General features: G+C 41.7%; 1 protein-coding gene across 4 annotated transcripts in view; it reads right to left on the reverse strand.

The window, feature by feature from the left end:
• atrx (ATRX chromatin remodeler) overlaps nucleotides 1-17,794 on the reverse strand; it is a 34,841-nt gene that overhangs the window by 936 nt on the left and 16,111 nt on the right. For all 4 annotated transcript variants that reach the window (XM_085292047.1, XM_085292056.1, XM_085292065.1 and 1 more), the window contains exons 22-32: nucleotides 17,269-17,399; nucleotides 16,911-17,005; nucleotides 16,649-16,788; nucleotides 14,783-14,933; nucleotides 14,598-14,698; nucleotides 13,676-13,784; nucleotides 13,353-13,530; nucleotides 11,622-11,813; nucleotides 4,154-4,303; nucleotides 2,418-2,534; nucleotides 47-142 (exon numbers count right to left, since the gene is read on the reverse strand). In XM_085292047.1, the coding sequence (XP_085148173.1) occupies nucleotides 47-142; nucleotides 2,418-2,534; nucleotides 4,154-4,303; nucleotides 11,622-11,813; nucleotides 13,353-13,530; nucleotides 13,676-13,784; nucleotides 14,598-14,698; nucleotides 14,783-14,933; nucleotides 16,649-16,788; nucleotides 16,911-17,005; nucleotides 17,269-17,399 (1,460 nt within the window). The remainder of the gene's footprint in view (nucleotides 1-46; nucleotides 143-2,417; nucleotides 2,535-4,153; nucleotides 4,304-11,621; nucleotides 11,814-13,352; nucleotides 13,531-13,675; nucleotides 13,785-14,597; nucleotides 14,699-14,782; nucleotides 14,934-16,648; nucleotides 16,789-16,910; nucleotides 17,006-17,268; nucleotides 17,400-17,794) is intronic.

The raw sequence follows: 17,794 nt of genomic DNA on the forward strand, positions 1-17,794 counted from the left end.
ACATACAGTGATCCCTGTAAATGGAAAGTGATTTCAAAGACCTCACCACTCTGCTGATTATATCTTCCAGCGACTCCCGTGATAAAGACTTTAAAGCATTTGTAGCCTCGATGACTTTCTGTCGGCCCTGGTTTATGAGATCCTGAGCAAAAACAAAACAAGGCAGAGAGAATACACATGAGACGAAGGCAGGTGATCTTTGCTTGTATTCACTGTGTCGAGTACTTGGTGACCAACAGTAGAGCAATATATTCAGCTGCCTCTTCAGTGAGCCTCTCTCATCCATCACAACTCCCCCAGAATGTTAGTTAGTGTTAGTCCTTCCCTTTCAGCCATGATAGCACCAGTTCTCCACCTGCTCAGGAGCAGACCTCACAGCAAAGACCAACACATCCTCTTCAACCTCAGGATAACAGAGTGAATGTAGAGGCCGCTCTACATTCACTAGAGGTGCCTCTATTCACACATTCACACAAAATAATATCACCACTATGACTGATCAGCCTGTCTTTGGGGAAACAAGACAGGAAACCTCTGAGCTAGTTGGCTAATAGCAGCAGAACTTCAAAATAAAAGCAGGGACTCTCCCATAGGGCTGCTCGATTATGGCAAAAATGATAATCACGATTATTTTCACTGAAATTGAGATCACGATTATTTGACGATATTTATTTAACCCTTTAAGACCTACTATAGAACCAAGTCCACCAGAGCTTATATTATTTTTTTTACATGCTGTAGTGCCATTTGTGGGAGCATTTCAAGTTGCTATACATCAATACAACTGTTATAGCCCATATTTTAATAATATGTATGCATTAAGTCCATAGTAATTACATAAATTGCAAAAAAGTGCAATAAACTAAAAAAAAAAAATTGAAAATTGCTTTTGTTTTGTTTACATATATTTCTACTTGGAGAAATTTAAGAGGTTTATCCCTCAAAACTTTAAATACAATAAAGTTGCAAAAAATAGTTTCCCACCACAGGAAATTTATTTTGAGTGTCTTCATAGTTTTATTTTGGAGATACAGCAATTTTTATATACTGCAGGAAAAACAAAAAACAATCCTATGATGCAAATTTGCAAAGAAAACAGCATGTGCATCATTTCACTGTGGGAAGTGTTACGAACAGCTGATAGGAACGGCAAAGCGTGTTTCTGGAATATTATGTTTTTGTTCCTGCAAGCGCTTTTTATGCAGTTTTTGCAAAGCTTTATGTGGAACGAAACCGTGACCGAGGACAAGCTGATGGCATAAGATGTAAGTACAACTCCTCCGGTTTCATATGCAAAACAAATTATTGCGCTAGCTTACACGGTTCAGGTTCTACAGGGATTTAAAAATAGTTACGCAAAACGGAGCGTGCTGCTCTGACCGGCTTTAAAGGGTTAACAATGACTTTAAAAAAATAATATAAAATGGTGTGCAACACCACTGAAGTTTTTTTTTTTTTAAACTCTCTTTTCAACCAACGGCAGTCACTCTCCAAATAACTTCTGCTTAGCTTTCCGAGCTTCCCTCGGTTCCTCTTAATCAGCGGTCTCCAACCTTTTTTGCGCCACGGACCGGTTTATGCCCGGCAATATTTTCACGGACCGGCCTTTAAGGTGTCGCGGATAAATGAGGGAGGGGCTAATAATCGGCTCAGTCATTTTTAATGATCGTTGAAAGCCCAGATCGTAATCGTGATTAAAATTCGATTAATTGAGCAGCCCTACTCTCCCAAACAGATGGCAAAGTGAACAAAACATTTAAAAGATCCCAGATATTGTACCCTATGTATGGTAATCTTCAAAATGCGTAACGTCAAAAGGTGAATCATCTCCATCTGTGCAGCTCCACAGAAATCCTTCTAGCTTATTATTTGTATTTACAGCCCGCACATTTACTGTAATGTTGAGTCTCACCACTTTCAGCAACAACCAACAAAAAAAAGAAAAAAACCTGTAACTGATTAGCTGTGCCCAGCACCGCACAGCAGACAGATAAAGTTTGCGACCGTCTAATACAACAGTGAAAACCAAAAGTAGTCTAAATATTAGATTTTCATTAATCGGATGACCTGATGCACATGAAAGCATGTGTCAGCAAAATCACTTTTGACCTCCAAAACCTGCTTTGCAGAGTCTACTGCTTTCCGCTTACATAATGTCTCATATGTGATTATTTAATTTATAAAGACAGCGTATAGTAGTTTAAATTTTAAACAAAAAGTTCTGTTCACTCCATCAGTTGTTGTGCATTAATAGCTGCAGACGTTGAGCAGCGTGGGGCAGAGTTGGGCTGATCTGCTACCAGGACTGCTGTCACAATTAGCTGTGGGGTTTGAGGAATGTGAGTCGCCATGCTGCGGGGGGAAGGAGCGGGACGGGTGTGAGGCAGCAGTGGTGACATGTGGAGCTCATTACTTACCTCCAGCTGCTGGTTGGTCATGGAGGGCAAAGCTCCAATGTTGTAGGTGAAGTAGCTGGGGTTGTTCATGTCCGCGTGAGCGTATGCCGTCTGGTAGTTGGTCCTCATGGACATACCCTGAGAGATGAAAGACAAGAGGAAGAGACAGAGGAGGGAGTGAGGAAGCAGAGGCTAATTACGCAGGTGTTAAGAGCCACTGAGGCCATGATGGGAAAAACTAAACAATCGGCGAGGCTGACGAGAGACGACGGCCCACTTTGTCTGTCATATTCAGTCGCACATTGATGTGATGAGGTCTTCACTTCATGTTGAGTCTTCATGAAGTTTTCATATCTACACAAATAACTCCAAAAGCAACAAGCTGTCCAACATCAGCCTGCTACCGCAGTATTAAATATGTGTGTGAAAGTAGTGACCTGAAGTAAACAGTCTCGTCCCAGCAAAGGCCAGCAGGATGCCGATGTTTGTATGTAATTGAGTCTCTGCTGCAGATGGTTTTCCCGTGCCCTGTAATCTGGCCATCCGGTATGCAAGGGGGGGTGTCTGTGTGTTTGTGTGTGTGTGTTGGGGGCCAGCAGGGATATTTGGACCTGGTCAGAGACAGGTGTGCAAACCTAAACAGTACAGAACTTTCAACACACATTAATCTACGCACACACACCTCTTTAACTTTAGCAGCATCCTCCGATGCTCTGCGCCTTTCATACATTTTCACACAGACGGAAACCAAATCTAGCCTTTGCTTCCAAAATTCAGTATCTGAAATCTAAATTTATGGCATGAGCCTCGGTAAGCTTTGTACCAAGCTGAAGTCATCCCAGTGAGAACCAGGGCTCTTGGGTTCAATTTCGTTTTGGGCTCCCAATCGCATTCTCAGTTTTTCCCATTTCCCTGAGTTGCAAATGTGATATTCATACATGCAGCCCTCTCTAGCCGCCGCCAGGCCAAACCTTAAGTTGTGAAGACATTAGCAGAGCTTGGGTTACGTTCCAGTTGTTTCTCCTGCAAAGCAGGGCGTACAACACGATACCGAACAACCTCTTGATGATGATGGTGACCATTTCTGCTCTTTTGCTGAAAGACAGATCGAAGTGATGGGAACAGACCCCTCTCTTTACTGCGACTGGGAACCCTCTGTTCTCTTGAAAAGCAGAAGAGGCTCCAAGGGAAAATCAGCTTAAGGCATAGAGGGCAAAGAAGGGTAGAGTGTGTTGGAAAAATAATCATTAGTGTGAATTAGAATCTAGGATTACTCGAGGGGCGTAGAGGAGACCTGCTCTTGTTCTCTTACAATATACACATCTCAAAATAAACCCCACTAATTGCCCCACAACAGAGTGAAGGAAGAGGGGGGACAGTTATCTGTGTGAAGAGGACAGGAGTCCCTAAACCTCTGTGGTCTTACAGTAAGTAGCGCTGACACTGCTTAGACAGCCTTGGCGATTTGTACAGCAGCTCACTAGCCTGATGGTGGGCCAAAATGACCATGAGCAGAGCAAGGGGGAGCCTCTGTCATCTGCTTACTCTGAGTGATGAGAGGATTATACAGATCCAACACTAACTCGCACATCTTGACAAACAAAAGCGGGGCCCTGGTTCACCTCACACATTACTGTCAATGTTCTGGAGAGTGACAGCCCCGAGGCCTAAGTGCTGTACACGTGGCCCTTTGATTTTGGATCTGGTGGATTTGCTGGTGCGCATCTGTATGCATGCGTTTTCTGCTCGCCGCCTACCTTTTTCTCTGCTTCATATTCAGCCCAAGCAGCCTTGCGGTCCTCCTCGCTCAAGGCTTCCTCCTCCTTGTGGTCCAGCAGAGAGTCGTGCTCGTGGTAACACACAATCTGGTCCTTATTGTTCTGCAGCATCTCAGCCAGAAAGGGATCCTACATCAAGGAAAGATGAGAAAAAAATATGGTCACGGTGGGTTTGAAATCATCATCATTAGAGGGGAAGGAAAGATTACTGTGGAGGAGCCACAGACCTCTTGAGCACTAAAGGTTCCTCTATATTCAGACCGCAAAGTACAAATCCTTTTTTAATTACAGAGGATTTCATGTGATGTGCAAAGAATGCAGCAAGAATACCCATGAACAGAGGTGCATATTTGCTGGATTAAAACAATGTGTTTCTCAATAAAAATGTTCTGTGAGCTCCAAACAGCTCTCTCTCTTTTAAAAAAAAAAAAAAAAAAAAAAATCTTTTGCTTAATTGGCAGTTTTTCAACATTCACTTGAAATTAACTTGTTACATTCAAAAGTTTCCATAAGCTCCATCCTTCTGTCTTTATCCACTGACCTGTGATGTCCCTGAATGGTCAATCTTCAAGACTTTTCTTTAAACTCAGCAACATTATCATCCACCTTACTCCTTACGGTTATTCCGATGACCTGGTCTGCAATTAAATATGGCCAGCAGCTCACAAGACTTTTTTTTAAAATTTGGAAACAAGAACACTCTTTTCTCCTAACCCCGTGGTTAAACTGGAAAACAAAACGCATGTGGACTCATCAAAGTGGCTACACCAGATCCATCATCCATACAAAGTGTACATGGTCTTTTTACACAGAAGCCATGAAGCATTTATACAGGAAATGACTAGCATGTGCACTTATGTTGCCAGTAGCGCTACCAGCTACCAGTTCCTTTGAATAAAAGAGCGCACACACCAAAATTGACATTGCAAACTGCTGCTACGCGATGCAATTTAGTGTTTTTTCTGTTTGTCACGCATTTGACTCTGAATATTTGTCACCTATGATTTAACTGCAACAGCTATATGGAGTTCAATTAGGGTCAGAAGTTTTATGCATGTGAAAAAGTGATTTGAAACTAAAATTCTAAGTTTTAAAGAACAGCAGCTCAAACAAAAGAGTAACCCTCAGATTTTTGACACTGCCCCCTAGTGACAGTAAACAGCTACAACCTGTAGACAACAGTGCAAAGCTGTGAGTTGGCTCTGCAAACCATGCTAAGCCCAACTTTCACAGGACTGGCTACAGGCAACAACCCCAAGTGAAGCCTGGCCATCTTGTTTTGACTGTGACCCACTCAAAGTGGATTCATTCTGTTGCACACACACTACCAAAGCAATGTGCATTTCATGAGAGAATTAAGAGTTAAAGGACTACAAACAAAATAACGTATGGTTAAATGTCACGTTGAGCAGTCAATAATATCATTTTTTTTAAACCAACATTTTAGCCCCTTAAAAACAGAAAAGGTTCCAGATGCAATGCTAATTTTTCTCTACAGCACCTTGAATCTGCTTTTTTTGCAGAAACCTCTTAAGTTACTAAAATTCAAAAAACACCAACACTACATTTAAGGCATCAAATCTTCTCTTAAAGCAGATTAGCACGCGCTCAAATGTCAAACAACTCCAACAGTGACCTGAACGCACAATTCAAGAAAACGTGGAAAATTCTGTTCTGATACCAAAATAAAAAGATAAATACATTTATTTTTTCAGCACATGTGTTTTGAGGTTTCCATGGCTACACTGTTATTGAAAACAATACCTGTGAAAAATTAAGAGTTGGGCCAGGCTTCGCTCACACAAACATGGTTTAAATTACTCTCTGTGCAGCATGTTTGCTTTTCTTTGTCTCAACTTAGCTTTACATTAAACTGGAACCTTGCAATCTGGAGACGTCATACAGAAGTTGCATCATTTCAGCTCCACACGAGCCAATTCAGAGGGGCTCGGCCCTCCTCCCTTGCTCTTCGTGCTCTCAAGCTAAACAGTGACAATGGGTGAGACGACACAAACAAAATTAATCATCAATATAGTTAGCAGTAAGGAAAAGGAGGGTAAAAACAAAAAAAACAAAAGCCCCCAGAAACAAACGATAAAATTAATAGCGGATTGCAACCATTTCAAAATAAAAAGAAGAAGAGTGGTAATATGCAAGAGCCTCCCTGACTTCAGAGAGTAAAAAACAGGTGGCTGAAACAGGTAGAAGCAGACTGGGACACAGTGTTTCTCAACCCTGCACACCACAGCCTCCAACACTTGGATCCTGAAGCCAATTGTGCTCCTCATTGACATGTGTTTATGTTTCCCAGCCATCACACTCAATCAGGACAAAACCAGGCCACCCCTGAACAACCAGACATTTCAGAGCAGCAGCACAGGCAGCGATTCAACTGCTGCTTTACTCTCTAATTAGGACATAAAAGCACAGAAGAGCCCGTTGGTCTGACTTGGATAAAAGACACCCATCATGGTTTGTTCTGCCAAAATAAGTCCGCATGAGGTCAAATAAAGGTCACAATCAAGGCCACAACAAACACTTGGGATGCAGCATGCACGGCTCAAACAGCAGCATTTTACCGATTTAAACACCAAACTGAGTCTAGTGGTAAAGCTTTTATCTCGCTGCTGCCTTGTCTGAAGGGCAGATAGCAAAAGGTACACAACGACTGCTGACAGCTTTGCATCAGTCCTTAAAAGAATTAAAACCAACACACACCCTGTTTTCTCTGCTTAAAAAGAAATATTACTGCTTTGCTGAACAGAAACATGATTTTGAAATTACCCCGAAGGTTTAGGTGGCAAGAAGAAAAAACAAAGCTACCATCTGAGCGTGTAGAGAATGTGAGGTGTTTTTATCCAAATGAATGAAAGAGGAGTTTTTCTGACTGCTGGTCGAGTAACGGGTCAGTGGAGCTGCAGGTCAAATGACAGTATAGGCGCTCCCACTGGAACACTGTGCATTCTGGGATACCCAAGTAATCCCTACCAGCAGTGGCTCTGGGGTGGTCCGGTCCATCTCCCATCCTAGTGCTATGTGTGCGTGTATCCTGAGGCGGCACTAATGACTGTAGGTAACCTGACCTATGCTATTGTCATCTGTATGGAGCTGTATGTGGAAGACTATCAATTTACTGCAGGGAGGTTGAGGCAAAAGACTGCGGGTGGGCAGATGCTCAGAGTGGGCGGTAAATCAGCCAATTCAACTCCATTTGAATGTTTTCTCCCTTTTGAGAAAAGCACAGGGGAGACATTTGGTGCGCGTTTGCTCAGACGCAGCACTGGAGGTGGCAGGTAATGTCTGCAGGCGACCTCTAGACGTTCCTCAGTTAGGACACAAACTGCTCAATCGTAAGAAGATCCTGATAATCAGATGTTTCAAATCCAAGTACAGGAAGAGCCTCTGTAAATGCAAACTGAACCAGTACTTTCATTAGAACCTGCATGGTCTACTTACCAAACAAGGCTTTCACTAAATTTACCAATGCATGAGAACCTTTCCCAAGGCATGCATCCTTTAAACCAAATACTTGCACATGTATAAAAACAGCTCTCCTGCCAACAGTTCACAAATTATGTAAAGGAGCTTTCAAACGTGGCTGCCTCACACATCATAAAGATGAAAACTTGGGAGTCCATATAAGTGGGCCTCATGTAGACTTTACTACTTGGCACAGAAGCCTACGTATGCTTTACAAACAGATTTTAGGTGGCGCTTAACTGTAAAGAGGTATGATGCCATTAAAGTGCCGCCTACATAACAGGCAGCAGTTCTTTGGCCACATTATCAACTTTCTGAACATTTTCAAGCATGTTAACTCCATTTCCAAACTCCTAAGCGATCAGTTAATATGTTGACAATGAGGTTTCTATTATACCTGTCATTGCCACAATAGTAAGCCTCCACCAAGCCATAAAATATGAAGGATGAAAAGGGAAAAGGTTTAACACTTAGACAAGAAAAGAAAGCAGCAGAGCAAAAGAAATTCTCAGTTGTTCAGTTACAACAACTATTCCCAAATTGTGCACGAGTTTTTAATGCACTGGCGTGTGTGTGTGTGTGTGTGTGTGTCACAAACTGCTTTTGACACACAGGTGCATCGGCCATAGCAACTAAGGGGTCTAAAGCAGGATCGCAACAGCAGGAATGTGAAGGTATGGGATATTTCTAATACCTAAACATTAAGTCCAGTCAAAACTCTCTCTCCCCACCAGCTGCACATAAGTGACACACAACTCTACCAACCTGCACTAAACAGTCTCTTCGCACAAATGTGCTCAACTGCTGCTCTTGTACCTGACATCAGGAGGCCGCCCCTGCCCTTAAAACCCATGTTGTTTTTACACCCTCTGGGGCCTAAACACAAGTCAGAGGGTTTATCTAGCTGTCAGTCAATTAACAAAGAAACAAAAATCATGCATGTCATAAAGGGCTAAAAAAAGACAATAAACATACCACATTCCAATAAAAACAAGTCTCAGCTAGCAGCAGTGAAGGGTTCGCTACAGGAGACAGCCAGCTGGAGCGGAGGGTTGAGAGGGGGGAGATGAGAATATAAAAATAGGAATCAGTCTCTGAACAAGCCTGAGGTGAGAAACGGGTGGGAGACGAGAAGAGGCAGACTGCTGCTCTTTTCAGATTCATTCATTGGCTCCAAAGTCTCGCTACAGTCAGAATAAAGATGCCAATGCACTTCGATCAAACAGCTCTCAGGTCAGTCAAACAGTTTCAGTCTCAAAATCTGGAGTAGAGAGAAAGACTTTATGCTGTTTCACACGGTGATTTGTAAGCTGTGGGGTGATGAGAAAACAAGTGCAACTCTATGAATGACTGATCAGTCTCAAATGAGTCACTTTATCAATACAAGCCTTTAATGACAGATGAATATTCTGCTCATTGACTGGCAATGCCACAAGCAAAGTCAAAATGATTTCCTGTACAAACACCTACTGCATATAAATCATACCGAGAAGGATTGATCATAGAAAAGACAAATAAGTCGGAGTCTCTAAAGGTGGTCCCAAACAATCAGAGTATAGCAACAGAGGTCTGATGATGACTTCTGATTCTCCCCACCACCACCTGCAACCACTTAATTTCTTGCTGTAACTATAATTAGTGCTCTCTCTACATCAAGCTCAGGCATGTTTTCTAAAAGCAGGCAAAAAGCACTCTGGGAAGTAAAAGAAACAGTTTATCCAAGGAGAGATCGGCCTAACTGAGGGCAGGTAATTTACAACAACAGCATCACAAAGGACCTCTGTAAACTACCGATCATTCATGTAATGCTTGAAGACTATCTGAGGGAGATTCCCCCCCCCCCCTCCAAGGTCAAAAGTGACTTCCTACCTCTAATGAGACAAGCATGGTGTGCTTTATAGCTCCAGTCTGCTCCTGTCTATACTGTAGTTTAGGCACAGCCTGCCCACGGCCTTTCAGCGTTCCTAGCAGAGCCTAATGACCACTGTAGCCATGACCTGCTGAGAGCACGCCAGCCGGGCCGAGAGCGTACAATGCAGAGCACGTCTGCACGAGATGCTGGAGACTTTTATAAAAATTGTTCAAAGACTACCAACATAACTTTAAGTACAAGTGGTAGCATGTTAGATGGAAGTGTGTGATGAACAGGAAGTAGGCAAGAGTGTCTCAGAAAGAGATGGGTGGAGAGCAAAAAATCTCATGTCTGGGCTGAGAGGGCCTTCTTTGTCATTAGCGGGAAGCACGCCTGCTTCCTTTGTCTCCAATTAGTTTTTCTGAAGACTAGAGAGCCATCTTTAAGAGTGGGGTTTAAATAATGACCTTTCATCATGCAGGGGGAGGCCAGGGGGCGAAAAAAGAAAAACAACTTTACTGAGTTCACTTTGAACATTTGGAGGTAGAGAGGCGAGTCATAGTAGCAGATGGTCACAAAGATGGCAGAGAAAAGAAATGGCGTGGATGGAAGAGAGAGTGGGAACATGAGTAAAAGTGCAACTATAGGTACAGTATGAGGGTTGAGGTAAGGTCAAGTTAAATAAATATCCATAACAAAGCTTTGCAGAAAAAGAGCTAAATATCAGCTTCTCTGCGACCCAAGTCTTTTCTGCGTGGAAAAAAAACCCTGCACTTCACAGTGTGAAGAAATGGAGGAAAGAAAGTACAAGCTCTCTCGTTCTTGGCTGAAAATGATGGAGGGTGTCTGACTCATCTTCACATCATTCCAGATGGCAAATTCCTTCCGTAATACTGCAGTCCTGCTGCCACATCATAGTTAACCCCTTGGCCAAAAACAGGTTGGCTTTATAAGAGCTTGTCAGCTTCTCCGTCTTTAATACTGTGTCATATAAATGTCACTGGGCTCGTTAAAGATCATACACATCTAACAGGCCGCAGCTCAGTGAACACATCTTTCCTCTTCAGATCTCCAACTGTGCTCTGCTGCGCTCTAAGTAGGCTACTCTGGGTTTAGAGGAATATATGTGGTGGGAGAAATTATAGCAGCTGCTCACTGAGGGGATTCTCACACTGCTCCTACCTGATAATACTCATCAAGAGAGTGGGAAATGCAAATTATTCTGTCAATGTCAATAAAAAAAACAACAAAAACAATTTCCAATGAAGGTGAACTGTAAGGACTTTTCTCCAATGAAAGAGCATGCAAGCTGTATATACAGTGGTTTTTTTTAAACCTGTCTGTTTACAAGTTTCTGCAGAGTAACCCGGGTCAAACCAAAACAAAGAGGTAAAACCACTTAAGAAACAGATCTGAATAAACCCAGAGAGTTCAAAAAAGGGAATGAGTGGGAAAGGAGGGGAGTAATTCAAAGATCAACAGAGAAGTAAAAAGCAGCAAGGAATGAATGAAAAAAAAGAGGAGTGCAGGTTTATAGCAGGGCAGCAGGAGTGTTGCAATGGGAAGACTATTTAGTAAATAGCAGTAAACAGACAGATCTGTGCAGCTGTGCTGGACTGGATGGTCCATGTAAGCGCTGTGTTCTTATTAAACCCCAGGGGGCCTAAATAGTGACACTGCACCTGCATTAGAAGAAAAGAAGAGGCGAGGGCAGGATTATGAAAGGAAACGAGAAGAAATACCGAGATCCCAGAAAGAGGCTAAGCAGGATACAAGCTGGCATTGGGTTTAAATAACAGTTTATCACTGAAGTGCAAAACTTCAAAAGGAAGAACAAGCTACTCGCTGAAAGTATGGAAAAAAAACAAGCTTGGCAATTATAATAGCATCCTGTGCCATGTTTGCTGAAGGAGAAAAAAAAAAAAGCTATTTTACTACTGTTAATAGGTTTCAGCCTGTTTTCAACATTTCCTTCAAAGAAAAGCATGAATTCTCAGTCAATGATTCATCAAAGCCAAATTACATGTCTGATTTATAGTGTCAATTTAACTTAGGGTTAGGGTTGCTGAAAGCCCACCTTCTCGATCTAAATACATACAATATATGCATCTTTACCTTAGGAAGCATGGGTGTGGCTTTCTTGCTCTTCTTTTCAGAGGGATCATCCAGCAAGTCTGGCTCAAAGGTGTAGAGTTCGGCCAGCTCGTTCATCGTAAAGTGCCTCTCAATCTGCTGCTGGTCCACAACCCGGAATGACAGAGACTGTTTGGTTACCTGCCGCTCATAAATCTTCTCCTCCATTGTGCCCTAAAAAGGGAGAATGAAAAGAGATGAACAAAAAACGGAGGTTTAAAAAACATCAAGTGGCCCAGGAGTCAATCAGAATTACACAAGCACATCACATCCACCCTATACTGGATGAACACAGAGGCATCAATATCAAGACAATGCAGCAAGAATTCCAAGTACAGTTTAGTGAGTTCATTACCAATCTGCATTTCCTAATGAGGTAAAATGATGATTTAGGTCATCAATAGTTTGCCCAGCATGAATCCAATTCTATTGTCTGCCATACTCAAAGAGGTGTATTAGCCTAACAGCTCAACACAAATTGGTGCAGAGTTATTTGGAAGTAGAAACCGAAAGATTTTCGCCTGATAGCAAATATTAACTGACCAGATTTATTTGCTTTTCTATTGTATTTTTAATAGTCAATAAATTAAAATTGCCAACTCTTCCTTTAAAGAGATGGGAGAAATGCCCTTCAGCAATGTTTTGTGTCAATGTTGCATAGTTTGTCCACCAGAGGGCACTCTGCAACAGTAAATAAGTATAAGTAAATATAAATAAGTATACAAAAGAAATGTAACAGAAATGTGTCTGTTTAGAATGTTTGAAAGAAAAAAAACGTAAAAATTGACCAATATACTGGAAATTCGGCCAACACCGCTTATACATTTGCCATCACAGGAAACTAACTAGCATGCTAGATTTCTTCGGTCAGCACGTAGCATTTAGCTGATTGAAAGGTAAGCACTTCAAGCTATTTTACACTCACAACACACTAGCTAGACTTTAGAAAAAGTGTCTCATATTTCAGCTAAATTCAAAATGGTCAGAGTGAAACCAAAAGTCAAAAAGTTAAACAGAGTTGCCCGAACACCACCTACAGTTCAATGCCTCAAGTCAGCAAATCCACAACTTCCCAGCCCATCGATGCTGCATTAGTCACCTAATTAGCCATGCATTTATCAAAATCTATATATAAAGTCAATATTAGTCCCAAAAATTCAACAGCAGCTCATCTCTAGCTGAATTTCACAAGTCTTAATTGTTGTCACCTTAACCTTCTAGGACCTGGCGTCCACATATGTGGACATTTTGGGTTGTCTGTACCTAAAAACACTAATGTTTCTCTACGAGGGCCTGATATCCACTTATGAGGACATTCTAATGCCACTGTTCTATCAAAATTTAAAACGAATGTCCTCATATGTGGCTCTCATTTTTCTTAGAAACAAAAATCAGGTTAAAAAAAAAAAAACCTGGCAATTCTTTGTTTTTACATTCATGAGGTCCCAATATGCCCAAATATCAAAGAGAAATTAAAAATGCATGCCATGGAAGAGCTCGGGTCTTAGGAGGTTAAACCATTCTTATACTTTGTTGTGGCTTTTCAACGTTTGCTGGCTTTGCTGGTAAATGTTGTAAACTTATACAGAGCATCTTGCATGAAACTGTTTATACTCATGAAAGTCTTAATCTATATACAAAGACCAACTACCTGCTTGCTGGTTATTGGTGGCTAGTTTACCTGCAAATGTATTGACTTTTATTAAACTTCACCTGGGCAAGCAACCTGTAGACGTAGACAGTCTTAAGCTGCCCAAAGCGGTAAACCCTGAAGATACTCTGGATGTCATAGGATGGATTCCAGGAGGCATCGAAGATGATGACCCGATTTGCTGCCACCAGGTTGATGCCAAGTGAACCAGCTCTTGTAGAAATGAGAAACAAACGGCCTCTGTGTATGAAAATGGAACAAAAGGAGACACATCACAATTATATCCTGTGTCACGTGCAAAAATGTTGCTTTAAGATTCTCATGCTCTTTTTTTGCAAAGTCGCTGTCATCATTTTGCATTTTGTAAACACAGCAAAGATGTCACCTTGTGTTACTGGTGTCATTAAACTCCTCGGCCCACTTCTTCCTGGTGGTGGCATTGGTAGAGCCGTCCAGACGATAGTAGTCAATGTTCCTGAACCACTTGCCTTCACCTTCACAAACACGAGAGGAACGAAATCTGATTTGCCATCTGCCGTCTACGTTCAACAGAAACTTCAAAAGCACATGTATCTGCGTCAGTGCTGCCTTTTGCTTGTCAAAGAGACTTAGTTTTGGTATTAACAGGCAGCAGATAGATGGCTGTGTTGGTTAGAAGCCAGCCATGTTTAGCCTTCAAGATGGCCAAACCAACCCCTCCCACCAGCCTTCATAACCAACATTTCAGCATGTTTCCAATTACGGCACTGTGATCTTTTCATTACAAATTACAAACCCTTGAGCAAACATTTTTTGTCGAATAAAAAGTCAAGGTCTAATCATTTTCAAAATGAAAGCAAAAACAGCTGCTGAAGTTTAATTAGGAACATGACCTTACACCAGCGGCAATGTGTGTATGTTGGTGTGTGTTTAAGAGTAATAAGCACACCAGTACACATGTAAGAATACATGCTGCGTGTGGGTTGACTTATGAGTCGAAAACCTGCATTTCTATGAAAATGCTTCATCCTTATCCAAGGCTCATGTTAAAATTTTTTAACACAGTTTCTCTCATACACACATACACTCACTCACACACACACACTCACACACACACACACACACACACACACACACACACACACGTACGTCACTTTAAAAAGCGCAGTGTAAAACCACAAAAATGAATCTTGGGACAAAATGAAGCTTGCCAATCTCAACTCGCTTATAATACTAAAACAGTGCTTGGCTAAGTCTAGCAAGTCAGTAACAGGGCATAGGTTCATTTTTGCATAGTGTAATGCTATGTAAAAATGCCCAAAACATACCTTTGTATGGAGAAATTTTCTCTTCATCTTTAGCTCTGCAAGCCAACTCTAAGAAATCCTCAATCAGATCCAGAGAGATGAGAGACTGACTGAACACCAACCTAAAGACAAACACAGAGACACACCTTGCAATGACACTGCAAACTGACAAAGGCTACGCTTGCACACAGTACAAACACACTTACACTTTGTCGTCTACTTCCTCAGCCATGCGCAGGATCTCAAAAAGCAGCATTATCTTCCCTGAGTGCTCCAGGATCTCAGCGTCAGCCTCCGTGACAAACTCCTTGTGCCAGTCAGCAGTGGGACTTCCTGGTGCAGAGCCAGAGGGCCGAGCTGTTCATAATACAGAGTTACAGATTAGCCTACATGCATCTGACAACAACAAGCCTGTAACAGACACTGAGTTTCCAAAGCTGAGGCCCACTATTACATGGTTGTCTATTGTGTTACAGCAGTTAAGTGTGTGAAAATTATTCTTTTTATTTAGTTTTAATATGTCTGTAAACTCAACCAAGCACTTAATACGTGGATACTATTAGTGATTCCAAACTCAAGCTTCTACTGCCACTGCTAGATCTGCATATGCAAAATTGCTTTTTTTGCATAACACAATGATGCCAATAGCATGCTGATCATTTTGATTTGATACATTTTGACTAAGTGATTAGTGGACCTGGGTAGTAGATGATCATCCTAACATTACTGGCACTGTCATAATTTTGTCCCAGACCATCTTCCATTACATGACAGTTACTGCTACATTTAAACAGCTCTCTCAGTATTATGCAGTACAACTGCTGGTGCATGATATAGTGTACCTTTGGAGTCACGGCCAGTCCCACACATGTGTACAAAATCAAGCACTTAACCATGCAGTCTGCCTTTACCAACATTTATGAAAGAACAAGTCCTTCTGAAGAACGTGGTACTGTAATAGGATGCCACCAACGCAACGTGATCCCCCCCCCCCCCATTTTCCACGATTAGCTATAAGTGGTGTTACTGCAAAGTGGAAGTGTTTAGGAACCACAGCAAGTCATCCACAAAGCAGCAGACCACAAAATGCTACAGAGCCGGGTCACCGAGCGCTGAGCCACACAGAAGTCGCCAAGACTCGCACTTAAAACCTGTAGAGTTCCAAAACTCCTCTGGCATTAACCTCAGCACAGAAACTGCCTCATTTCACAGGTTTCTATGACTGAGCATCTACAGTAGGTGTGATGTATAGATGGCTCTGTACTTTGATCCATATACTGTATCTCCATGAATCTTTGACTTTAAAGGAAACAGAAGATTTTAGACTCACTCAAACCCACAAGTAGCTGCTCATCCCTACCAACCAGTAAAGTTCCAGTTTAAATCCAGGTATTTTCAGGTGTGACCCTTTAGGTATAAAAGGTCATCACTTTTTCCATGTCATTCTATTAGGCCTTTAATTAAAACTTTTGCTTAATTAGCGTATTGATTTTTTTTTTCTTAATAGGCATAAAAATTCTCACATTATAGCTAAAAATGTGTTTAAAGACTTTGAATCAAATCATCCTGGATTAAAGTGAGAAGTCAAGACATCTATGGAGACATCGGGTTCATGAGAATGGGATGGAAATGCGTGCATTTCATATTTGTTTATACTGAGAGGCGCACTCATCAACAGCTTCTGCCTGTAGCAGCAGCTGGATGTGAAGCCTCCTAATTTCTAAATAAAACAGAAGGATATCACAATATAATCATCATTCCTCAGTATGTGGGAATGAATAAGGACAAGGGCAAATGGATCAGCTCGGAGCCTAAAATAAGGCTGCAATAGGGGCTTTTTTTTCCCTTCTTTTTTTTTTTTTTTACCTAGGCTCAGACAAGCAGGTAGTGTGCTTGGTTCCCTGAGGTCAGTTCTGATAAAACAGATTCCCCCTCTCACTAACTAATTACTTAGAGAGTAGGAAGGACTGAATCAGAGCCTGAAATGTTATATAGATATACAGTACAGTTCATGACCCTCTTAAACCCAGCCAACCAATCGTAGTCCCCTCTGTGTGTTATTGCACACTCACGTTCCTCTACAGACTCCGCTCTGTTTCGGCCCTCGCCGTTCCTGCCACGAGAGCTGGTGTTCCACTCTTTGATGACCTCAACATCATCACTGTCCGAATCGTCAGATCCCTTCTTTTTCCCTTTTCCCTGCTTCTTTTTCCTATTAGTCAGGAGGCACAGCGAGACTGGGTTAGCAAGAGTAAGATGCCGAGTAGAAAAGCAGTTTAATTATGTCATATCTGTATAAAGAAATAAATAAATAACAAACAAACATGACTTTACTTTTTGATCTTCTCATCTTCGGAGGTCAGACTCATTGAGGATTCTTCTGTTTCTGAAGCGATGAAGTCGTCCATGCTGTCCTCGTCAAAGAAACCCTGCGGGAAAGTACACTTGTGTGAGATTCAACTGTGCAGCAATGCAGGTCAGCTGTACGCAGGGCTCGATCTTGGGCAGCAGAAACGATGCATAAGGGGAAAAGTTTTGCTTCAGTAGCAGTATGTGGTGTTCTTGCTCGAAGCGTGACCTGTCAGCAATGTGTTTCTATTGTTTTGCTACAGTGTGCGCAATTTGTGGGAATGTATTTCTAGTTTTTCAGTCAGTGTTTGCTGTGGTTTAGTCTCGTCTTCCCCAGCCCTACCCTGTTTTCTTTACTGATGTAGTCCAGCTGAAGGCACCAGGGATGGGTCCAGATTCTGCTGAGCATCTGGAAATCCTGGAAGAGTTTGGTCCCCGCGCGGCCCCGGCTCCCCTCCACAGCATTCCCCACACCTGCACGCAAGGGAAAGAATATGAGGGAGAAGATGGATGTGTGTTTGCATTACGTACCTGACAGCATGCTCTTAAACCTTTTATACATACAGACGATAAGAACAGGAGCAACTGAGTTTAACTCTCTGTAATCTTTCAAAAAGAGGAAACCTGACAAACTGACAGACAGCTAAACTTAACTAAGAAATTTCTGAGAACACCAATCATAATTTAGTTTTCATTTTAAGGATCACAAACCACTCTTTCAAACTACATATGATCCATTAAGAGCTTTAAATTTACATGTTTTCACAGCCCATCATCAAACAATGTAAAACAATAAATAAATAAACTCTTGTTTTTAATAATTAAAAATATATATTTTGGTCATGAGAGATTGTTAGAAACACAATTCA

This window comes from Mchenga conophoros, linkage group LG2 (assembly GCF_057382185.1).
Source record: "Mchenga conophoros isolate Kocher_MC1m ecotype Shallow Benthic linkage group LG2, M_conophoros_male_GT1.1, whole genome shotgun sequence".
NCBI lineage: Eukaryota > Metazoa > Chordata > Actinopteri > Cichliformes > Cichlidae > Mchenga > Mchenga conophoros.